Raw genomic sequence first — 25,298 nt, 5'->3', positions numbered from 1 at the left:
CACAGACCAGAGACACACAGGAGACACACAGACCCAGAGAGACACAGAGACACACTATTGGTAGTGAGACACACAGAGACACACCACTGACAGTGAGACACACAGAGACACACTACTGACAGCGAGACACACACAGAGACACACAGAGTCACACTACTGATAGTGAGACACACAGAGACACACAGAGACACACTACTGACAGCGAGACACACAGAGACACACCGCTGACAGTGAGACACACAGAGACACACAGAGACACCCAGAGACAGCGAGACACACACACAGACACACAGAGATACACAGACACACACAGAGACAGCGAGACACACACACACAGACACACACAGAGACACACACAGACACACACAGACACACACAGAGACACACAAAGACAGCGAGACACACAGAGAGACACACACAGAGACAGACACACAGACACACACACAGAGAGAGACACACTCACATCGCGTGGTGCTCTCCTCGGGCAGGATGCGGTACACCTTGAACGCCTCGCCGCTCGCCGTCTGGCTGCGGTCGCTCAGCTCCTGGAAGTCGGGACTCTTGTTGAGGGCGCAGCGCAGACGCGTCTTCCACGTGCTCGCGTCCGCACGCTCCTCGCCCGCTCGGTACTTACCCTTGAAGATGGCCCACGCCTGCGGGCGGGGGGGGGGGGTGAGAGGGGGGGTGAGAGGGGGGTTAGTGAGGGGTGAGTGGGGGGTGAGGAGGGGGGTGAGTGGGGGGTGAGTGGGGGGTGAGAGGGGGGTGAGAGGGGGTGAGAGGGGGTGAGAGGGGGGTGAATGGGGGGTGAGTGGGTGGTGAGAGGGGGGGTGAGTGGGGGGTGAGAGGGGGGTGAGAGGGGGGGTGATAGGGGGGGGGGGTGAGAGGGGGGTGAATGGGGGGTGAGTGGGTGGTGAGAGGGGGGGTGAGTGGGGGGTGAGTGGGGGGTGAGAGGGGGGTGAGAGGGGGTGAGAGGGGGTGAGAGGGGGTGAGAGGGGGGTGAATGGGGGGTGAGAGGGGGGTGAGAGGGGGTGAGAGGGGGTGAGAGGGGGTGAGAGGGGGGTGAATGGGGGGTGAGTGGGGGGTGAGAGGGGGTGAGAGGGGGTGAGAGGGGGGTGAGAGGGTGGTGAGAGGGGGGGTGAGTGGGGGGTGAGTGGGGGGTGAGAGGGGGGTGAGAGGGGGTGAGAGGGGGGTGAATGGGGGGTGAGTGGGTGGTGAGAGGGGGGGTGAGTGTGGGGTGAGAGGGGGGTGAGTGGGGGGTGAGTGGGGGGGTGAGAGGGGGGTGAGAGGGGGTGAGAGGGGGTGAAAGGGGGGTGAATGGGGGGTGAGTGGGTGGTGAGAGGGGGGGGTGAGTGGGGGGTGAGAGGGGGGTGAGTGGGGGGTGAGTGGGGGGTGAGAGGGGGGGTGAGAGGGGGGGGGGTGAGTGGGTGGTGAGAGGGGGGGTGAGTGGGGGGTGAGAGGGGGGTGAGAGGGGGGTGAGTGGGGGGTGCGAGGGGGTGTGAGAGGGGAGGTGAGAGGGGGGTGAGAGGGGGGTGAGTGGGGGATGAGTGGGGTGTGAGAGGGGAGGTGAGGGGGGGGTGAGAGGGGGGTGAGTGGATGGTGAGAGGGGGGAGAGTGGAGGGTGAGAGGGGGGTGAGTGGGGGGTGAGTGGGGGGTGAGAGGGGGGGGTGAGTGGGGGGTGAGAGGGGGGTGAGTGGGGGGTGAGTGGGGGGTGAGAGGGGGGGTGAGTGGGGGGTGAGAGGGGGGTGAGAGGGGGGTGAGTGGGGGGTGAGTGGGGGGTGAGTGGGGGGTGAGAGGGGGGTGAGTGGGGGGTGAGAGGGGAGACACGTGGGGGGTGAGTGGGGCACGAGAGGGGGGGACGAGAGGAAGGAGACACCCACAACCTCCTTCACACCAGGCGAGCTACTTAACATCCACGCCACCTTGGTGGCCCCCCCCCCGCCCCCCACCTTGAAGACGGCGGCGTCCTCCTCGTGCCTGTACTCCTTCTTGCTGGCGTGCTTCCACGGGATGCGGAACGTGCTCCTCGCCTCGTCCTCCCACGCCAGGCCCGGGTACTTGCCGCTGTCCACCTGGTCGGTGATCCAGTGGCGCAGGCGGTAGGCGGCACACCCAGCCGCGTGCGTCCTCTGCATGGCACCAGCAGCAGCAGCAGCACCAGCAGCACCACGCCGCCTGCTGTCGCCTGCGCTCCACACCCCGAGCACAGGTTGAGCGTGCGATGCTGGCAAGTGGTCTGTGTGTGTGTAGTGTATGATGGTGTGTGTGTGTATATGTAGTGCCATGAGAGGGGAGGGGCTGCAGGGGGCTCTGGGATCCTAGGTAGATAAGCCTTGGCGCCAGGCGCTGGGATCCCAGGCACCCCAGACAGCTAAGCCCCTTGGCGCCACGAACGGGGGGGGGGGGGCTGTGTGTGCTCTGTGGGATACCTGGGGGCGCACACAACCCCACCCCTCGTTGGGGACGAGGCATAAAAGGGCAGCTCCCTGGCCGATCGGGGCCAGTCGCAGCTCAAGACCCAAGACCAGCCAGCTTAGGACCCTGGACCCCCTCGTCCCGCTTGTCCTTGTGTAATGCGGGCGTAAGCGACCTTCCGGAGGTGACGTCACGGGGGGTGGAGTCATGTGACGTGGGGGGAAGGTTCGGGGCTTTAAGCGGGTAAACCGGAAGGGGAAGTCAGTCGGGGTGTGAGCGGAAAAGAGTGAGGCCACGCGGGCAAGTGTGGAGAGGGGGGGCGCCGACGGCCATCGGGAGCCAACCCCGAAGATAAGAGGAAGCTGCGGAGTGGTGTGCAGCTGGGGAGGAGACAGCCAGGAGGGCTGCGTGTTAGAGGCAGCGGTGTGGCTGCCAGGAGGAGCCGCAGGGGAGAAAACGTCCGTGTCCCGGCCGGTACGGTTGTGGCACATGCCACTACGGCGTTTGCGACCCATGATTGTCCACATAGCCGGGGAGTTGTTGCTGGGGTTTCCGAGCCAAGGAGTTCGGATGATCGTTGGGTTGCTCATTTATGTGACGAAAATTCTTCCCTGTCCATGGAGCAACGTGGTGCGCTGCGTAAATTGTTGTTGACATATTCCGATGTGTTCAGCTCCGATGATTTGGATTTGGGCCGCACTTCCTTGCTTTACCATCACATTGAGACGGGCGATGCTGCCCCTATTCGATTAAATTCGCATCGGATGAGTCCTGCGGAGCGAGAACACGTACGGGGGGCAGTGGAAGACATGTTGGCTGCGGACATTATATCGCCATCTAACAGCCCATGGGGCGCTCCAGTCGTTTTGGTTAAGAAGAAGGATGGCAAATTGCGATTTTGTGTTGATTTCCGCAAATTGAATAAGATATCGGTGGCAGATGCGTACCCCCTGCCGCGTATGGATGACTCCCTCGACGCATTGTCGGGGGCTAAGTTCTTTTCCACACTGGACCTCTCTTCGGGATTTTGGCAGCTTCCCCTTGACGAGTCCTCACGGGAGAAAACCGCATTCCGTACGCCGCAGGGGTTATTTCAATTCAACTGTCTCCCGATGGGATTGAATGCGGCCCCTGCTACATTTCAAAGATTGATGGAGCTCGTTTTGACGGGGTTGCAGTGGGAGACATGTCTTATATATTTGGACGATATCATTGTCTTCAGCCGCACATTCGATGAACATTTGACGCGGCTGGAGACAGTGTTCACGAGGATGCGTTCTGCCAAATTGAAATTCAAACCAAAGAAATGTCACCTACTGCAACGGTCCGTCCGCTATTTGGGGCACATCGTGAGCGCTGAGGGAGTGTCCACGGATCCGGAAAAGACGGCGTGCGTCCGGGATTGGCCGACTCCGGCCACCGTGGGGGATGTTCGGGGGTTTTTGGGATTTGCCTCGTATTACCGAAGATTCGTGCCGGGTTTTGCGACGATTGCGAGGCCTTTGCATCTCCTTACGGGTAAAGGACGGAAGTTTGTTTGGGGACAGCCGGAGGAGGCGGCCTTTCGGAGTCTGCGTGATCTATTGGCCACGGCCCCAACATTGGATTATCCCGATTTCGATCACCCATTCATTCTTGATACGGACGCGAGTGACACAGGTATTGGGGCGGTGTTATCACAGTCTAAAGGGGGTGTAGAGCGTGTCGTGGCGTATGGTAGCCGAGTCTTGTCTCCTGCGGAAACCCGCTACTGTGTCACTCGCAGAGAACTATTGGCGGTTGTTTTTTTCCTACGGCAATTTCGACCATACCTCTACGGTCGTTCTTTTATTGTGCGTACGGATCATGCGGCCTTGCAATATGCCCTTAAAATTAACCAGCCATCCGGACAGTTGGCACGTTGGTTGGACACGCTACAGGAATTTTCCTTCCAAATTCAACATCGGAAGGGAGTGCGCCATGCGAACGCTGACGCACTTTCCAGATTACCGCGGCGCGCCCCTTGTAAATGTGAGTCGGGGACGCATAGGTGTTCGCCGATTCCAAACCCCCCTCAGCCGCTCACGTTGGCCGTCGAGAAGTCGGACACTTCGATGGAACCGGGACCGGCTGACGGGGTTTTGAATCTGCCGCGGTCTGTCTGGATCCGGGAACAAATGATGGATGAGTCATTGGTGTCCTTGCGGAAGCGGTCTGCTAAGGACAATGGGAGTCCGAGTACGGCTGTGGGGCCGCAAACCGCTCTCCGAGATGGTCTGCTTATGTGGCGGGAGGGGTTCCAGGAACGTTGGCGCCTGGTGGTACCAACGTCCTTGCGGTTCGAGTTGATTAGAACCCTCCATTGTGACACTCTCTTACATTTAGGGGTGCAGAAGACCTTGTTGACGTTGCAACGTCATTATTTTTGGCACGGCATGGCGACAGATGTCGTAGGGCACGTGCGCGCGTGCCCTGCGTGTGCACAACGTAAGCCGCCGAAACATCCTTACGTGCCGCCTCTCCAGTCGATTCAGGTGTCTCGAGTCAATGAATTGGTGGCGCTGGACATATTGGGACCTTTTCCACCATCGGCGAGGGGTAATAAATATTTGCTGGTAGGGGTTGAGTACCTCTCCCGTTGGCCGATGGCCTGGCCGTTGCCCGATCAGTCGGCCGCGGCCATTACCGACGCCTTTTTGTTTGGGTATATTATGGATAAGGGGGCGCCTGAGAGACTCCTCACGGACCAGGGCAGGAATTTCTCTTCTAAATTATTGGCGGAAGTGTGCGCGGGCCTTGGGACTAAGAAAGTACGGACATCCCCATACCATCCGCAGACGGATGGTATGGTTGAACGGCTGAACAGGACGTTGTCTGCCATGCTTTGCCATACCGTGAGTGAACAACAATCAGATTGGGATCTGCACATCCCCGGGGTGCTTTCGGCATACAGGATGACGCCTCATGCGGCTACAGGATATTCGCCGTTTTACCTTATGTATGGTCGGGAAAACGTGCCGCCGGTGGATGTGCAATTGGGAACTGGGGTGAAGGGACCTCGTAAACCACTTCCTGAATACATTCAGGACACGGTTCGCCGAGTCACGGAGGCGCGGGAGAATGCCCGCGTGGCTACGGCCAAAGCCCAGGCCCGGAACGAGCGATATGCGCGACGGTCTGAGGGGGAGTGCCCTTGGAAGGTTGGGGACCTAGCCTGGCTTCATTGTCCACAGGTACGTCCGGGGACCTCGCCGAAATTGCACAAACCCTGGCATGGTCCCGTACGCCTCATTGCGGTTCCCAACCCACAGTCAGCACGCGTCCAGATTGGGTCTCGTCGCTGGGTTGTGCATACGTCGCGCTTGAAACCATATGTTGCTCCCTTACATGATGCGTCATCCCCCAATGTTGCCTTGCCGGAGTCTGTTGCTGCTGACTCTCCCCTGCCTGCGTCCATTGATCTCGCTAGAGCGCCTGTCGTACCTGTTCCAGACAGGCCGGCCGTGACATTGCGGGGGACGAGGGGCCCTGCTCGGAGGACGCCTGCCAGGTCTGCGGGACCTTCGAGCCCTGCAGCTCTTCCGACCCAGCTGCGGGCACGGTCACAGGACAAGCCCAAGACTAACTCTTTAGGGACACGGGACGTCGGTGGACTTCCGGCTACGACGGGGGATTACCCCCTGTCATTCCTCGACTTTCATCGCGTTCCCGTTCTGCGAGTGGGCCGCCGACCGTCCGGGACGGGCCGGCGACCCGCACACGTTCCAAATCGCTTACGTTTCGTTGATTGTTGCTGTCTTGTTATTTTTTTCTTACAGTTGTATTTATTGCATGCTTTTGTACGTTCGTTGATGTTAATTGCGTTGTTGTTCTTGTTGTTACATTATATGCTTAGTGTCCTTTAGGGGGGGAAGCTCGGTTCGCCGCATTACGATTTGCTATTAGTCAGCCGAGGTCGGCTGGGATTTTTCTACGGGGGAGGGTGGTGTAATGCGGGCGTAAGCGACCTTCCGGAGGTGACGTCACGGGGGGTGGAGTCATGTGACGTGGGGGGAAGGTTCGGGGCTTTAAGCGGGTAAACCGGAAGGGGAAGTCAGTCGGGGTGTGAGCGGAAAAGAGTGAGGCCACGCGGGCAAGTGTGGAGAGGGGGGGCGCCGACGGCCATCGGGAGCCAACCCCGAAGATAAGAGGAAGCTGCGGAGTGGTGTGCAGCTGGGGAGGAGACAGCCAGGAGGGCTGCGTGTTAGAGGCAGCGGTGTGGCTGCCAGGAGGAGCTGCGGAGAGAGAGAGAGAGAGCAAGAAGCTGTGAGAGCTGCGGAGGGAGAAGAGCAGCAGAGAGTACAGCCAAGGGGGGCTGTGTGAGAGAAACAGCAGCGGAGCTGCTGTTGTGGATCGGGCCGACATTGGAGTCAGCACCGTGGAGAAGCTACAGAGTAAAGACAGCCGTGTGGGTGTACAGCACGAACCGAATAATAAAGGACACTGAGCCAGACATCGTGGTCCAGTCGTTTATTACACTTGTAAGGGCCGGGACGCTGTGAGGGCCAGTGGTGGGACTCTGGGACTCCCGGCTCTACGTCCTTGTAAGGGCGAGTTCCGAGGAAGCCAGAGTCCAGAACCGCACCTTGGCTGGGTCGGGTCAGGTAGCCTCCCCTAGGGTAATTGTAGCTGGAGGACCCCAGAGCGTATCCAGAGTAGTGTACCTAGGCTGTGTACCTAGGCTGTGTACCTAGGCTTTGTACCTAGGCTGTGTATCTAGGCTGTGTACCTAGACTGTGTATCTAGCTAGGCTGTGTACCTAGGCTGTCTACCTAGGCTGTGTACCTAGGCTGTGTCGCTAGGCTGTGTATCTAGGATGTGTACCTAGGCGGTCTACCTAGGCTGTGTATCTAGGCTGTGTACCTAGGCTGTCTACCTAGGCTGTGTACCTAGGCTGTGTATCTAGGCTGTGTGCCTAGGCTGTGTATCTAGGCTGTGTACCTAGGCTGTGTATCTAGGCTGTGTATCTAGGCTGTGTACCTAGGCTGTGTCTCTAGGCTGTGTACCTAGGCTGTGTACCTAGGCTGTGTACCTAGGCTGTGTACCTAGGCTGTGCATCTAGGCTGTGTACCTAGGCTGTGTACCTAGGCTGTGTATCTAGGCTGTGTATCTAGGCTGTGTACCTAGGCTGTGTACCTAGGCTGTGTACATAGGCTGTGTACCTAGGCTGTGTACCTAGGCTGTGTACCTAGGCTGTGTATCTAGGCTGTGTACCTAGGCTGTGTACCTAGGCTGTGTACCTAGGCTGTCTACCTAGGCTGTGTATCTAGGCTGTGTACCTAGGCTGTGTCCCTAGGCTGTGTACCTAGGCTGTGTACCTAGGCTGTGTATCTAGGCTGTGTATCTAGGCTGTGTACCTAGGCTGTGTACCTAGGCTGTGTACCTAGGCTGTCTACTACCTAGGCTGTGTATCTAGGCTGTGTACCTAGGCTGTGTACCTAGGCTGTGTACCTAGGCTGTGTACCTAGGCTGTCTACCTCGGCTGTGTACCTAGGCTGTCTACTACCTAGGCTGTGTATCTAGGCTGTGTATCTAGGCTGTGTCCCTAGGCTGTGTACCTAGGCTGTGTACCTAGGCTGTCTACCTAGGCTGTCTACCTCGGCTGTGTACCTAGGCTGTCTACTACCTAGGCTGTGTATCTAGGCTGTGTACCTAGGCTGTGTACCTAGGCTGTCTACCTAGGCTGTGTACCTAGGCTGTCTACCTCGGCTGTGTACCTAGGCTGTCTACTACCTAGGCTGTTTACCTAGGCTGTGTACCTAGGCTGTCTACCTAGGCTGTGTACCTAGGCTGTCTACCTAGGCTGTGTACCTAGGCTGTCTACCTCGGCTGTGTACCTAGGCTGTCTACTACCTAGGCTGTGTATCTAGGCTGTGTACCTAGGCTGTGTACCTAGGCTGTGTACCTAGGCTGTGTATCTAGGCTGTGTACCTAGGCTGTGTACCTAGGCTGTGTACCTAGGCTGTCTACCTAGGCTGTGTACCTAGGCTGTCTACCTCGGCTGTGTACCTAGGCTGTCTACTACCTAGGCTGTGTATCTAGGCTGTGTACCTAGGCTGTGTACCTAAGCTGTGTATCTAGGCTGTGTACCTAGGCTGTGTACCTAGGCTGTGTACCTAGGCTGTGTATCTAGCCTGTGTACCTAGGCTGTGTACCTAGGCTGTGTACCTAGGCTGCGTACCTAGGCTGCGTATCTAGGCTGCGTACCTAGGCTGCGTCCCTAGGCTGTGTATCTAGGCTGTGTACCTAGGCTGTGTACCTAGGCTGTGTACCTAGGCTGTGTACCTAGGCTGTGTATCTAGGCTGTGTATCTAGGCTGTCTACCTAGGCTGTGTACCTAGGCTGTGTACCTAGGCTGTGTATCTAGGCTGTGTACCTAGGCTGTGTACCTAGGCTGTGTACCTAGGCTGTGTACCTAGGCTGTGTACCTAGGCTGTGTACCTAGGCTGTGTACCTAGGCTGTGTACCTAGGCTGTGTATCTAGGCTGTCTACCTAGGCTGTGTACCTAGGCTGTGTACCTAGGCTGTGTATCTAGGCTGTCTACCTAGGCTGTGTACCTAGGCTGTGTCCCTAGGCTGTGTATCTAGGCTGTCTACCTAGGCTGTGTATCTAGGCTGTGTACCTAGGCTGTGTATCTAGGCTGTGTATCTAGACTGTGTACCTAGGCTGTGTACCTAGGCTGTGTACCTAGGCTGTGTACCTAGGCTGTGTATCTAGACTGTGTATCTAGACTGTGTACCTAGGCTGTGTACCTAGGCTGTGTACCTAGGCTGTAACAGAGTATCAGAACTGTTGAAGTGTTGTATATGTAGTGGTGGTATTGACGTGCGCCGACTGTGACAGTGATGGATCACGGGGCGGCGCGGGGTGCGGGGTTGGGCACGCGTTGTGGGCGTGGTGTGGACGCGCGCGCCGGGAGTGACAGATGACGGGGCGGCGCGGAGTGAGTGGTGAGGCACGATGAGATGTGGGAAAAGAGGATCGTAGCCAGCGCCCGGCGATTGGTCGAATAAGTGGGTGCTCGCAGCGACGTCCGCAGGTGGGGTATAAAGGGGGACGCGCGAGAGCACTCGGGGAGAGTTACCCAGTTGAAGACCCGAAGACGGAGCTGAAGACTTAGTCGCCGAGTAGCTAAGTGGATGTTGGTCATCCGAGTAGCTCAGTGGCGTTAGTCGCCGAGTAGCTAAGTGGATGTTGGTCATCCGAGTAGCTCAGTGGCGTTAGTCGCCGAGTAGCTAAGTGGATGTTGGTCATCCGAGTAGCTCAGTGGGCGTTAGTCGCCAAGTAGCTAAGTGGGTGTTTGTCACCCGAGTACTAAGTGGATGTTGGTCATCCGAGTAGCCCAGTGGCGTTAGTCGCCGAGTAGCTAAGTGGATGTTGGTCATCCGAGTAGCTCAGTGGGCGTTAGTCGCCAAGTAGCTAAGTGGGTGGTTGTCACCCGAGTACTAAGTGGATGTTGGTCATCCGAGTAGCTCAGTGGGCGTTAGTCGCCAAGTAGCTAAGTGGGTGTTTGTCACCCGAGATACAAAGTAGGTGTTAGTCACCTGTAACCAAGTTTGATAAAATAAAGAGTGTGTTACCCGTGAAGTCGTCTCCCGCCGAGTTACTACATTACAACTGGCGTCAGAAGTAAACCTGTCTTCAAGAAGTATGGACACAAGGAAGACTACCCGTACCCACGAGCGAGGTCGGGATGACGACGGCGTACCGGGGACACCGACCTCGGGAGTAGAGGACGAGGAGTTGCCGCCGATGCAGCACTTCGCGGTGATGGCCGACGCTCCGCTTGCTTCCGACACCAGCCTCCAGGACGCGCACTCCCGGTTGGCGGAGTTGCTACTCGCCGCCGCCGCTGTCTTGGCCGACATCTCCGTTCCGGCGAGCGGAAAAAACGGCTGCGGGGGTCGTGGAGGAAGCGACGTTGGAGGATTCCCGCCAAAAGGCGCTTCGCGCCAAAAGTCTGGAAGTTGCCGCCGTTTTTGGGGGGCCGCCACCGATTGGCGGGAAAGACGGACGCCACGTGGCCGGACACCTCCGCGCAGCGCAGCCCACGTCATCAGCGCGCGCCGGAGCCCTCCATTTTGCGCCTGACAACCGAGCCGACATTTTACACAACTCCAGCGGAGCGCGGGAAAATCTCTCCGACGTCGACGACGATCGGGTCCTCCAGCAAAGATTGCCCGCGCTGTCGGCGTTCAAGGCGGATGGGGGCGACTGGGGAGCCTTCCAACGAAGGTTCCTCGCTCATCAGGAGATGTCGGGGTGGTCCGACACCACTGCCCTGCGTGCGTTGCCAGCGATGCTTGACGACGACGCGCTTGCAGCCTTCACATCTGCTGCAAGGTCGTCCCGCTCTACGCTCCAGGCCGCACTACACCTGATGGCGAAGGTGTTCGGGCCGCCCTCCACGTGTCGCCACCAGTTCTACGATCGGCGGAAGGTGGCTGGGGAAACGACGCTAGCCTACCGCACGGCACTGCTCGCCTTGGCGGACGCAGCTTTTCCCCGCATGGATAAGGAGGGGAAGGACGCCATGGTGACGGAGCAGCTGCTGGTGTTGGCCCACGAGTTGGGGGTCCCCATCAACGTGGCAGACGAGATGGATATCTGCTCCCTGGCGATCGCCACGAGCATTCACGCGTACGAGGTCCTCAAACGCAAGCCGGGGGTCGTCTGCAAATGGGCGGGGAACGCGGCACTGGCCGCCACGATCGCCGAACCTCAGCCAGCTGCGGTGCAGGAGCAGGCCTTCGCTGCATCGCGTCCGGGGGAGTGGAGAACGGGAGGTCGTTCGCCCACACGTTCGCCCCGCAAGCTGGAGCAACCGAAACCTACGACGTCCGTCGTCTGCTACAACTGCGGCCTTCGGGGTCACGTCGCAGCCGGGTGCCGGGCCCCGCGTCAGCGCGCCACAGGACCACGTCGGGACGACGACCAGGGCCACAAGTCATCCCAACAAAACCCGGCAAGTCGCGGCACCTCACACGTTCGGTCCACAAACACGGCACATTCGGGTCGCCGCTTCGCGGTGGGGGGTTCGCGGCTGGGTGCCGGGGGTTCAATTCGGCGAGGGGGGTCCGTACGCGGCCCGCAAGCAGTCGAGTGGTCCGAATTGGCCCACAGGATCGTGGCTGCGTCGGCCGGGTCGTCCGTGGTAACGGGGTTCATTGACGGGGTTGAGGTCCGGGTGCTTGTTGACACGGGTGCGTCGGCCACCATCATCTCGGACCTTATTTATAACATTCTTCCCGTCCAAAGTAGACCCCTTCTGCCAGTAGACGTGCCATTTTATGCGGCGAATGGGGGATCCCTGGGGATCATCGGCCAGATTCGGGCGACTATTTGCATTGGTGACATTAAATTAGCGGGCCCTATTTTTGTATCATCATCGCTGGCCGTTCCCTGTTTGCTAGGTACGGACTTTTTGTCCAAAATGCCCATCAAAATTCTTATAGATCAGGCCTGCATAGAGCTTCCGTCAGGTCGGCGGGTTGCGTTCTTGTCGAGCCCTACCAAAGTGCGCACGGTTTGTGCGACGGTGCAGGCGCTGGCGACTCACACTGTACGGGTGCCCCCGGGATCGCAAATGTTAGTACCCCTTCGGTTCAGGAAGCCACTCGAGGTGGGTGCGGAGGCACAGGGGGTGCTGTTGGGGCCGTCAAACAGAGCCAGTAAGGGCCTCGACTTAGCGGTTGCTCAAACCATGGTGAGAGGGGACAGTGAGCCGTTCGTAATGGTCCTGAATACGGGGTCGCGGCCGGCCGTAATTGCGCAGGGAACGGTGCTGGCTCACGCCGCGCCGCTACCCGTTGAGGAACGGCTCGTGGCTCAAGCAGATTTCACTGTCAACTCGCATCCTCAAAGTGATGAGGGGACTGAGTGGTTGGACTCGCTGTGTGCGGGTTCTGCTAACTTGTCCGGGGTGCAATTGGGAGCATTGAGGGGTTTGCTCATCGAGTTTGCTGACGTGTTCAGCAAACATAAGTACGATATCGGCTGCACTGACCTGTTGCGCCACCACATAGCTACAGGGGACGCGGCCCCTATTCGTCAGAATCCCTTCCGGCTCAGCCCGGCCGAGAAGGAACATGTGCAATCGGCGGTTAATGATATGTTGGCGGCCGATATCATTTCGCCCTCTTCTAGTCCGTGGGGTGCTCCTATTGTCCTAGTAAAGAAACAGGACGGGTCCTTGCGGTTTTGTGTCGATTTCCGCCGCTTAAACAAAATCTCGATGGCGGATGCGTATCCGCTCCCCAGGATGGATGAGTCGCTGGATGCCTTGGCGGGAGCGCAGTTTTTTTCCACACTCGATCTGCTTTCTGGATTTTGGCAATTGCCACTCGATAACGAGTCAAAACCTAAAACTGCTTTCCGGACACCTGGGGGCCTATTTGAATTCAACCGTTTGCCCATGGGCTTACATTCCGCTCCCGCCACGTTCCAGAGACTCATGGAATTGGTTTTGTCGGGCCTCCAATGGGATACCTGTTTGATTTATCTTGACGATATTATCGTCTTTAGTCGGACTTTCGAGGAGCACCTCCAGCGACTGAGAGCGGTGTTCCTCAGGATGCGTTCCGCTAAGCTTAAATTTAAACCGGCTAAATGTTTTCTGCTTTGGGAATCGGTCAGGTATTTGGGCCATATCGTGAGTCGTTCAGGGATCTCGACGGACCCTGCTAAGACGCATTGCGTCAGCTCATGGCCAACGCCAACCTCGGTCACGGAGGTTCGTAGTTTCATTGGTTTTGCCTCCTATTACCGTCGTTTTGTCAAGCAATTTGCCACCATAGCCAAGCCCCTGCACGCTTTGACGGCTAAGGGTGTGAGGTTTCACTGGGGGGCGGAGGAGGAGGTTGCGTTCTGCTCCCTCCGTGACGCTTTGGTGCAGGCTCCCCCCTTGTGTTACCCCGATTTCACACAACCGTTTTTGCTTGACACGGACGCCAGCAATACGGGTATCGGGGGGGTGCTCTCACAGTTGGTCGGGGGGGTTGAACGGGTGGTCGCCTACGGTAGTAGGGTTCTTTCCCCCGCAGAACAACGCTATTGCGTAACTCGTCGTGAATTGTTAGCCATTGTGTTTTTTACACAGCAATTCAGGCCGTATCTTTACGGCCGTCATTTTACGGTCCGGACGGACCATGCGGCTCTACAATACGCTATGCGCGTGGCACAGCCATCGGGCCAATTGTCCCGATGGTTGGAGGTCCTTCAAGACTACCAATTCACGACGATTTACCGCAAGGGGTTGCGGCACTCAAACGCGGACGCCTTGTCGCGGTTGCCGCCGTGCACGGACTGCACATGTTTGTTGGGATCAGCGCGGTGCAAACCCCCGGTCGCCGGCACCCCGGGAGTTGCGCTCGCCGCCACTGACACCCCGGGAGAGGACGCCCCCACGGGGAGGGATTCGCTGTTGTCGTTGCCCCTCATTGAGTGGGGCCGCCTCCAGATGTCCGACAGCTCCCTACTTACGCTGCGTCGGAAAGTTGGCGCTCCCGAAGAAGGGGAGGCGCGGGTCGGTTCCTGGGTGTGCAGACAGGGCCTTTTGATGAGGTGGGACAACATGTCCCGGCGTCACGTGCTTGTTGTGCCTGTTGCTATGCGGGGTAGGGTTGTTCTGGCAGCTCATGAACGGCTCATGCATCTGGGTTTTCACAAAACGCTCGCCCTAATCCAGCGAGACTATTATTGGCCGGGGATGGGTAACGACGTGGCGAATATTCTTAAGGGATGCGTAGGGTGCGCCAAAAGGAAACCGCCACCATTGGCAGCTAATCCACCGCTGCAATCCATTCAGGTTTCGCGTATAAACGAATTGGTAGCGTTGGACATCTTGGGGCCCTTTCCGGTTACACCAAGGGGAAATAGGTTCCTGCTGGTTGGCGTGGAATACTTCACCCGATGGCCTATGGCATGGCCGCTCGCCAACCAGTCGGCTGCGGCGGTGGCGGACGCCTTTGTCCAGGGTTATGTGTTGGACAAGGGCGCCCCCGAACGCTTGCTGACGGATCAAGGGAAGAATTTTTCGAGCGTTTTGTTGCGCGAGGTGTGCGACCTGTTGGGTACAAAGAAAGTGCGTACTTCCCCCTACCACCCGCAGACTGACGGGATGGTTGAGCGTCTGAACAGGACGATTACGTCTATGTTGTGCCAGCAGGTCTGCGATGATCAGGTTGATTGGGACTTACAGGTGCCGGGGGTACTCGCGGCCTATCGAATGGCCCCTCATGCGGCGACGGGGTTTTCCCCATTTTTTCTTATGTATGGGCGGGAGGCCGATCCGGCCATGGACGTCCAACTGGGGATTTCCCAGCCACGTGCAAAATCTAAATTGGCAGACCACATCAAATTTAATATCGCCAAATTGACTGAAGCGCGCGAGGCGGCAAGGTTGAATTCGCGGTCGCGGCAAATTGCAAACGAGAAATTGCATGAGCGGAGGGTGCATACGCATGATTGGAAACCAGGCGATAAGGCCTGGCTGCATTGTCCACATGCACCGTTGGCTACGTCCCCCAAGTTGTTGAGACCTTGGAGGGGACCGGTGGAAATTGTGCGGGTTGCACGACCCCAGAGTATACAGATTAAATGGGGGAAACGCCGTTGGTATGTGCACCCCTCCCGACTGAAGCCCTATGCGGCACCGTGTGACCCCGTTCTGTGCCGTGACGACCGGGCGTGTGATGTGACCGTCGACTCGGGGAGGGAGGTGTCGCAGGCTGATCCTCACGTGTCTCCACCTGACCCACCCCCAGGTGCCTCGGGCTTGACGGCTGCTGACCGTCGAGAGCCTGAACCCCGGGGCACGCACGAGTCCTCGGTGCCTGGCCGATGTCTTCCTGAACCGCCGGCACCACCGGACGTTCAACCGCGTCTGGTGCCGTACGACGGACCGGCAAGGCGGACTCGGGCTAGGTCTCAACAATTTTCATGAAGACGGTTTTTTTGCTCTACACCGAGCTCGCCCGGTGTTCCCCTCTGCCGGGGTAATGTCCCGTTGTAGGGACGCTCGGAAGAAAAGGGGACACTGCACGAGTCGAAAGAAAAAAAAAAAAAAATTTCTATTTATTTTTTTTGTATACACATTGCTATTGTCACTCGCCGGTTTGTATATATTGTTCTATTGTCGCGGTGGCATTGGTTGAGGGTTGCGGATGGTAGTGTTCGCGTCGTGTTGTGTTGTTAGCTTAGTTGTTGTTCTTGTTGTTGTGTTGTGTTACGGGGCACACAGGGGGGGTTTGTATATTTTTATAGCAGCCGGGGCGGCTGCGAGCTATGTGGTAGGGGGTGATGTAGTGGTGGTATTGACGTGCGCCGACTGTGACAGTGATGGATCACGGGGCGGCGCGGGGTGCGGGGTTGGGCACGCGTTGTGGGCGTGGTGTGGACGCGCGCGCCGGGAGTGACAGATGACGGGGCGGCGCGGAGTGAGTGGTGAGGCACGATGAGATGTGGGAAAAGAGGATCGTAGCCAGCGCCCGGCGATTGGTCGAATAAGTGGGTGCTCGCAGCGACGTCCGCAGGTGGGGTATAAAGGGGGACGCGCGAGAGCACTCGGGGAGAGTTACCCAGTTGAAGACCCGAAGACGGAGCTGAAGACTTAGTCGCCGAGTAGCTAAGTGGATGTTGGTCATCCGAGTAGCTCAGTGGCGTTAGTCGCCGAGTAGCTAAGTGGATGTTGGTCATCCGAGTAGCTCAGTGGCGTTAGTCGCCGAGTAGCTAAGTGGATGTTGGTCATCCGAGTAGCTCAGTGGGCGTTAGTCGCCAAGTAGCTAAGTGGGTGTTTGTCACCCGAGTACTAAGTGGATGTTGGTCATCCGAGTAGCCCAGTGGCGTTAGTCGCCGAGTAGCTAAGTGGATGTTGGTCATCCGAGTAGCTCAGTGGGCGTTAGTCGCCAAGTAGCTAAGTGGGTGGTTGTCACCCGAGTACTAAGTGGATGTTGGTCATCCGAGTAGCTCAGTGGGCGTTAGTCGCCAAGTAGCTAAGTGGGTGTTTGTCACCCGAGATACAAAGTAGGTGTTAGTCACCTGTAACCAAGTTTGATAAAATAAAGAGTGTGTTACCCGTGAAGTCGTCTCCCGCCGAGTTACTACATTACATATACACGTGGGGAGCGGTGGTGCAGCGGTTAGCGTGCTGCGCTATGAACCCGGCGAAACTAGTTCGATTCCCGCTCACGGCCAACACCAGTGACGATTATCTGAACCGGTCCCGGGCCTCCCCTAGGTCGACTCAGCCTCAAATGAGTACCTGGTGCGGTGTGTAAACATCGCCACTGGGGAGACAAAGGCGGTCGGGCGTGGTGCTGGTCACCCACCCCAACGTGTGCCGTTTTTGGCCTTCATAGGCGCTCGCTAACAGCGCTTGCCCCTACAGTCTGTTAAGGCTATATGGGGATCTTTATCTTTGTGTGGTGTATTATGTATGTGTGTGTGGTATATGTGTGTGTGTGTGGTATGGGTGCAGTGTGTGCAGTGTGTGCAGTGTGTGCAGTGTATGGTGTGTATGGTGTGTGTTGTGTATGTTGCAGTGTATGTGGTGGATATGTGTGTGGTCTGTGTGATTCAGCCAGTCATCTCAGTCAGTTGACCCGTGGCACCTGGGTCTGCCCCGTGACCTCCTGCCAGCGGGCGTTCGACACTTCACGTGGCCTCAAGGTGCACATGACCTGGCACAAGCGACGTCACCACGACGCTTGTGCCAGTGGCGAATGGCGGTTGTTTTGTGGTGTGTGGTGTGTGTGTAGTGTGCGTGTGGTGTGTATGTGTGGTCGGTGTGTGGTGTATGGTGTGTGTAGTGTATGTGTGTAGTTTGTGTGTGGTCTGTGTGTGGTGTGTGTGGTGTGTGTGTGTAGTTTGTGTGTGGTCTGTGTGTGTGGTGTTTATGTGTGGTGTGTGTGTGTTGTGTGTGTGTGTGTGTGGTGTTTATGTGTGGTGTGTGTGGTGTGTGTGGTCTGTGTGTGTTGTGTGTGTGTGTGTGGTCTGTGTGTGGTCTGTGTGTGTTGTGTGTGTGTGTTGTGTGTGTGTGTTGTGTGTGTGTGGTCTGTGTGTGTGGTGTGTGTGTGTTGTGTGTGTGGTGTTTATGTGTGGTGTGTGTGGTGTGTTGTGTGTGTGTGTTGTGTGTGTGGTCTGTGTGTGGTGTGTGTGTGTGGTGTTTATGTGTGGTGTGTGTGTGTGGTGTGTGTGTGGTGTGTGTGCTCGTTAACGACACTTGCCCCAGCAGTCGGTGAGATGCTACAGTATATCTGAGGGATCTTTGAAACTCACAAACGCTTTGGGGAACTCCACAACGCTTGGGGGAAGTTTATTGTTGGGTCAGATCACGTATAAATATATAAATGTGTCGTTAAACCCGCCACCACCCGACACGGCCAATCAGTAAGGTGTGTCACGTAAAGGGAACGTGCCAATTCGCTACTAGTGCAGCACTAGTGTATAGTGTAGTGTATAGTGTAGTGTATAGTGTAGTGTATAGTGTAGTGTATAGTGTAGTGTATAGTGTAATGTGTAGTGTAGTGTATAGTGTAGTGTATAGTGTAGTGTATAGTGTAGTGTATAGTGTAATGTATAGTGTAGTGTATAGTGTAGTGTATAGTGTAGTGTATAGTGTAATGTGTAGTGTATAGTGTAGTGTATAGTGTAGTGTATAGTGTAGTGTATAGTGTAGTGTATAGTAGTGTAGTGTGTAGTTACTAGTACAGCACACCGGTGTGTTGGAGAGCAAATCCACAACATTTACAAACGACTGGTAGTTTTTTTGCTATTTTCTTTGAACCTATCTACGTGACTTTACCAAAAGACCCCTGAAAGAATATGAATTCCTGCAGTTACGAAAGATTTCAGTCAAGATTTACAATCTGAGTACGACGTTTCGCCAGTAATCACAACAAGCATCACCAGGCGGACAACCAGCGATATACATCATGGGACCTCCTTTGCCAGTACCAAAATATACTAATAGGGGTTTTCCCCTTTTTTCTGGCAACAAAAATGACACCTTTTGCAAGGAATCATGTTTACATTAACCACAATACTTGCAGTCAAATGCAAATAAAAAACGACACCATCACCGCGCACAGAAATCTGCTCTTATCAAGACGCTGATTCATCGGGCTAAGAAAGTGTCAGATGGTGACAGTCTGAGAAGTGAAATTAAACATGTTAAAGAAGCGCTGCAAATGAACGGTTACAATGATGCACAAATCGACAGGGCAGTGAATGCCAAAACCAAATCAAATAACGCGAGCATTGAAACTGCCCAAGTAATTAAAACGATCAAAATACCGCACATTGCGGGAGTAACTGATAAACTAGCCAGATATTTGGAAAAACAAAACATCCGAATCAGATTTGGCACGGTACATGAAATACAGAAATTAATATCTGGTACAAAAGACGTATTACTGAAGCTATCAACAGAAGGCATGTACAGGATTAACTGCACGTGTGGAAAATGTTATGTTGGGCAAACAGGACGAACGATCAGCATGAGACTAAAAGAACATCAGAGAAATATTAAATTCTCCTAAATGCAACTGTCAGCAGTAGCAGAACACGCGTGCCAACAAGGACACTCAATTGATTTTGATACTTTTGAAGTTCTGTGCAAAACTAGCTACTACTGGCCAAGACTAATTAGATAATCTATCGAATTTGAAAGAAATAAAAATTATTGTAATCGTTCAGATAGCTACCGCCTTAGTGCTGCGTGGAAGCGAATCATCAAATAATACATTCTTTAAATGCTTGCCTGTAAAGGGCAGCATACTTCAATAGGGAATTACCGTTGGTAGGGCTATTTTAATACAGATGTAGTGGTGATACGCGCTGGGTGTATATGTCGTGTGCCAGCGCGTATGTACGGGTGTGTGTGTGGTGACGCGCGCTGACGGGGAGGAGCAGGCGTCAGTGCGCGGGTGGGGGTAGTGCTGCTGATTGGCTGTGTGCCGGTGACGCGCCCAGAGGGAGTGATCGGGTAGCAGCGCGGTGTGATTGGTCGGAGAGTGGAAACACGCGCTGAGCGGAACCGGATCGTGGGGATAGCGCGTGGGGATTGGGTAACGGAGGAGCGGTGCCGACGTTGAGGTCCGCATCCGCTCCGTCTCCCGGGAAGAAGGGGTATATAAGGTGATGCACAGAGGAGCAAGGGGCAGAAGTGGAACCATCTAAGAATGAAGACGAAGGTGTAGAGATAGAGCCCGGAGAGGAGAGAAATGGAGAGTAGAAGAGAGTAAGGTATAGTGTGTAGCCAGCGAGATAGAAAGGTCTACACGAGCTGAGTAATGTATAGTGTGTAGCCAGCGAGATAGAACGGTCTACACGAGCTGAGTAATGTATAGTGTGTAGCCAGCGAGATAGAACGGTCTGCACGAGCCGAGTATGCATACGGTGTAGCCAGCGAGAGAGAACGGTCTGCACGAGCCGAGTATGCATACGGTGTAGCCAGCGAGAGAGAACGGTCTGCACGAGCCGAGTATGCATACGGTGTAGCCAGCGAGAGAGAACGGTCTGCACGAGCCGAGTATGCATACGGTGTAGCCAGCGAGAGAGAACGGTCTGCACGAGCCGAGTATGCATACGGTGTAGCCAGCGAGAGAGAGGCAAAGTCTACACGAGGCGAGAGAGGAGAGTGTAGCAGAGGCGCAGAGTCTACACGAGGCGAGAGAGGAGTGTAGCCGAGGCGCGGAGTCTACACGAGGCACAGAGAGCCGGCAGCACAGAATCCTGAGTCAAGAGAAGTGCGGTGTGAAGAAGAGAGGCCACGTGTTGTATTGTTACAAGTCAAGATTTAATAAAAGAAGTGTGTTCCCGTCAAGGAGTTTCCTGCCGTCATTTTCCAATACTTCACACACAATAGACAGGAAGGACAAGATCCAAGGGCTCGCATAATGCACATGCATAATGTACGTTGACTCGGTAATCCCCCCCCCCCCACTTTGCACAAGAGCGCTGAAGCGTGGTCACCACATCTACACCTCTACATAAGGAACGAAACAGGTGGACTTCACAAATCTGGCTGTCGCCTGATGAATCTAGTTGTAATTACTGGCGAAACGTCATACTCAGATTGTAAATGTTGTGGCTTGGCTCTCCAACACACAACCTGTGTGCTGTACTAGTACACTACACTATACACTACTATACACTACTATACACTACACTACTATACACTACACACTACACTACTATAATAAATAAAGAAAAGTAAAAACGAATACAATTAAATCACGACATTTCGATTGAAACACAAGCAATCATCATCATCATCATTGTGTTGCAATCGAAACGTCGTGATTTAATTTAATTTATTTTTATCTTTTATTTTTAAATTTATTATTTTCTTCACCTACGTGACTTTACCGAAAGAACCAGCAGCATGGATCCTTGCAGTCACGAAAACTTCAAATCTAGAATTAACACGTTTCGTCAATAACAACCCTCTGTGTGAGTGTGGGGAGTGGTAGCGGTTCGCGCTGCGCTACGAACCCGCGACCCAAGTTCCATTCCCGCTCGCGGCCAACACGAGTGATAGCGATTATCTGAACCGGTCCTGGGCCTCTCCTAGGTCAACTCAGCCTCAAATGAGTACCTGGTGTGGTGTGTAAACATCACCGCTAGGGAGACAAAGGCGGTCGGGCGTGGTACAGGACACCCACCCCCTCGTGTGCCGTGCCGGACTTCATAGATGCTATTCGCAAACAGCACTTGCCCCAACAGTCTGTTACAGGCTATATGGGGGACATTTGTCTTGGTGTGTGTGTGTGTGGCACAGTCGGTGGGCACCGGTGGTGCATCTGCCAGCCATCTCAGTCAATCAACCCATGGGCAACCTGGGTCTGTCCTGTGACCTCGTGCCCATCGGCGAGCCTTCGACACTTCACGTGGCCTCAAAGTGCACCTAGCCTGGCACAGGCAACCGTGGTGACGTCCTCGCCACTTAGTTGTTGTTATAGAAACGTGCGTTTAGAGTATTTGGCTGCTATACATTTCCACGTGGTGATGATGATGATTATGATAAGCCACTTCGTTGAGCTATCATCTGTGGCCGGGTCGCTTCTGAAAAAGGTCTACACAGCTCAGCGGGCCTTAGCTGGTAACATTGAAAATAGAGAGTTTTAGATATTCTTATGTTTTTTTCGGTAAAGTCACGTAGGTAAAAAATTAAAATTAATAAAAGTAAAATAAAAATCACGACGTTTCGGAGGCAACACAAGCTTCCGTCTTCAGGTGGAACCGTCACAGCACGATAGCTGTATCAAGTGAGAGAAATTCCAAGAACACAGTATTTGTATATATACTGGTTGAGGGTGGGAGGAGCCAAGGTAGGCCCTGGATATTATTTTTGTGAGGTTCGGTGTTGCGGCTGAGTTTATTAGTGAGACTTTTTATGCAGCAAAGAGCCTCACTCAGTCTCACGTGGCTTTTCCTCAGGAAGCTCCTGCCAATGTCTCACAGTTAGTGGAGCGAGGTGGCGATGATGGTGGTGGTGGTGACGATGATTTGCTGCTGCCGTTCGTCATATATCTATATCAACGACGACTTTAATCTGTATGTGTGTCTCAGAAGCCCCTAGGGTACTTCCCGACGAGGTATAAAGATGAAATCTGGTACGTCAGGTGGCTTTTAGGACACAGAAAACAGGAACGATCTGAAAATCCGAGATGTTTTAAAGGCCACAATTCTCGAATTTAAGTGCCCCATAAACATGTCTGTGCGTGTCGTTGACGTTTGGTGGAGCGTTAAACAGCAAATAAAATTTAAGAGAGGACCATTGTTGTATCTTTTGTTTTTTTTAGATATTTTTGATTCTAGCGGTTTTGAATGAAAAAAATACGCATTTTGTGATGTTCAAATCTGATTAATTCTAAAACGATAGAAGATAGGAGCTTCACCTTAAGCCCGCGTGTTAAACTCCTCTCGTAGAGTATTAAGTTCGTTGCATGTTTGTTCTTTCTTATACATAAAATTACGAAATCTTTAAATTGAGAAAGTTTCCGGACGGATACGTCTTTAAATATAAGAAGTTGAATCAATTCTAGATTTGAAGCTTTCGTGACTGCAAGGATTCATACTCTTAGGTTCTTTCGGTAAAGTCACGTAGGTAAAATAATACTAATAAAATAAAATAATAATAAATGAGAAAAACGATATTAAATCACGACGTTTCGGAAGCAACACAAGCCTCCGTCATCAGGTGTAATTGCTACAGTAATTTTACTGGAGCAGTTACACCTGATGAAGTTGAATCAAGTCGTCAACAATTTTTGTGGTTTTTTTGGCAGAAAAAATACAAATGCTAGGAGTAGTTGTTCGTGTCTGATCGTAGATAAACATTGTAAACAAAAATTCACGTCAGGTTAATTATTATATTTATAGAAAATTTCTGCCTGGCGAAGACATCACTCAATGAACCAGTCTAGTATGAAAGCCCGGCGTTCCATTTGCACGTCTGTTTGTCAACTAAATGATGAGAGCCTTTCACAAGGCCTGAATGAAAAAGGTTAAGAGAATTATACATGGCCACAAAATACGGCGAGATATCCACTGACTCTATTGTATGTAGAGTCAGTCGGCAGATATCTACTGACTATTGTATGTAGGGTATATATAGAGTCAGTAGATACTGCTATAGAGTGAGTAGAAACTACTGTCTTTATAGTACAGGGTGTTTGAAAAAGATGGACCCGATTTGAAATCGCTATATCTCTGCAACCACGAACCGCCCATGAATGAAACTCTTACCACTTGAAAGGGCGGGGCATAGAGAGAGGGCGGGGCATAGAGAGAGGGCGGGGCATAGAGAGAGGGCGGGGCATAGAGAGAGGGCGGGGCATAGAGAGAGGGCGGGGCATAGAGAGAGGGCGGGGCATAGAGAGAGGGCGGGGCATAGAGAGAGGGCGGGGCATAGAGAGAGGGCGGGGCATAGAGAGAGGGCGGGGCATAGAGAGAGGGCGGGGCATAGAGAGAGGGCGGGGCATAGAGAGAGGGCGGGGCATAGAGAGAGGGCGGGGCATAGAGTTTCAAATGATTCTAGATTTGAAGCTTTCGTGACTGCAAGGATTCATACTCTTAGTTCTTTCGGTAAAGTCATGTAGGTAAAAAATGAAATTAAACTTAACAAAATGAAACAATAAAATCACGACGTTTCGGAGGCAACACAAGTCTCCGTCATCAGGTGGGACCGTCACAACCATCTACGTGACTTTACCGAAAGAACTAAGAGTATTTCAAATGATTACCGCTCGATGGCTCTTCCAGCACACAAACAGCTCCTAGCCTCAGTCATTCGCAAGACGGTGACCCCCGCAACACACAAGGCGTTTTGCGTTCTGCAGTTCAGCAAGACTGAATCCGTAATTGCGGTGCAGCAGCGTGCGTTTCAGCAGCGTTTTGGCATTGATCCGCCAATGTCAAAGGGCACTTGTCGTTGGTACCGACAATTTGAGGAAACGGGCTGTTGATGTAAGGGGAAGAGCACGGGGCGACCACGCAGCTCAGAGGGAAACGTGAGAGAAGAGGGGCGTTTGGGACGAATTCAACTATCGTCTCGATGTTGTCCGTACAGCAGGTGGAGGGCACATAGAGAGCATTTATAAAATGGTTAGTAAAACTTGATGACTCCTTAAACCGTTTGTAACTTTTTGTGTAATTGCAACATGTTGCCATCGTGAAATATACTGCGTTGAAATTGGGTCAATCTGTTTGAAACACCCCTGTATATAGGGTGTGTAGGTACAGTGGTACCCCGGAGATCGAACTTAAATCGTTCCAGAAGGCCATTCGAACACCGATTTGTTCGAACACCGAATTAGTTTTCCCCATAAAAATTAATGTAAATGACATTAATTGGTTCCAGACACAATAAATATCTCGTTATAAAGCATTTGTACGCGAAGTTTACAGTAATTACATGCATAAAATCATACAAAAAAACAAGCAACACAATCAATAAATGGAATCAATGAATAAATATATGGAATAAATGAAATACATTAACATTGAACTTTACCTGTAGTAAGGAGAGTTGTTGGCTTGAGTGCAAGGTGGTGAGGAGGAGGAGGAGGTGGTGGTGTTATTGTTTGGAAGGGGAGTCACCTTTGTCTGGGCAAGCGTCATGCACGCTGGGCCATACGAGTCTCAGCCGTACAGCGTCTTTCAAAATTGCCCGTTCGACCTCCGAATTTCGTTCGATTTCCGGGGCAAAAAAATGTTCGGAAATATCGTTCGAACACCGATTTGTTCGAGTTCTGGTGCGTTCGATCTCCGAGGTTCTACTGTATATAAAGAGTCAGTAGATACTACTATAGAGTGAGTAGAAACTACTGACTCTATAGTACAGGGTGTGTAGCTATACAAGGAGTCAGTATGCGGAGCTGTGGCGCAGTGGTTAGCGCACTGCGCTACGAACCCCTACTCACGACCACCAATGGCAGTGCTGGGCTGGGCCTCTCGTGGGTTGACTCGGCCTCAAATGAGCAGCACCCGGTGCGTTGCGTCAATATCAGCACCGGGCAGACGTATATACACAGCACTGTGTGGGCAACGTGAACTTTGCTGAGGCCAAAGACGTCGAACGGCCCAGGGCAGAACAGCGCTGTCATCGAAGTCGTGAATAAGGAGGGTGTAGCACGTGTCAAAGGGTGAATGTTCTAAGAGCTTGTGGGGAGAAGACACGAAGACGATTGATGGTGGTGTCGGGAGAAGGGGATTCCGGAGTTGAGCAGTTGCGAAGGAAGAAGCAGGGAGAGAGAGGCGTGGGGTGGACGTGCAGAGTGGTGAGAGGGTGGATGGGTGAGTGGGTGGGTGAGTGAGTGAGTGGTTATGTGACCTGCAGTGTGGTGAGTGAGTGTGTGGTTAT

The 25,298-nt window shown here is 53.9% G+C and overlaps 1 protein-coding gene across 1 annotated transcript in view; it reads right to left on the bottom strand.

Moving 5' to 3' along the window:
* Nucleotides 1–25,298, bottom strand: part of LOC144735119 (interferon regulatory factor 8-like) — a gene marked incomplete at its 5' end in the record, with an annotated part of 65,651 nt that overhangs the window by 14,960 nt on the left and 25,393 nt on the right. Inside the window, 2 exons of the mRNA XM_078617535.1 lie at nucleotides 464–653; nucleotides 1,947–2,182. Coding sequence (XP_078473661.1) covers nucleotides 464–653; nucleotides 1,947–2,182 — 426 coding nt within the window. The remainder of the gene's footprint in view (nucleotides 1–463; nucleotides 654–1,946; nucleotides 2,183–25,298) is intronic.

This window comes from Lampetra planeri, chromosome 54, assembly GCF_965212315.1.
Source record: "Lampetra planeri chromosome 54, kcLamPlan1.2.h2, whole genome shotgun sequence".
NCBI classification, from domain to species: Eukaryota; Metazoa; Chordata; class Hyperoartia; order Petromyzontiformes; family Petromyzontidae; genus Lampetra; species Lampetra planeri.
This window is presented reverse-complemented; position numbering and strand designations above follow the sequence as displayed.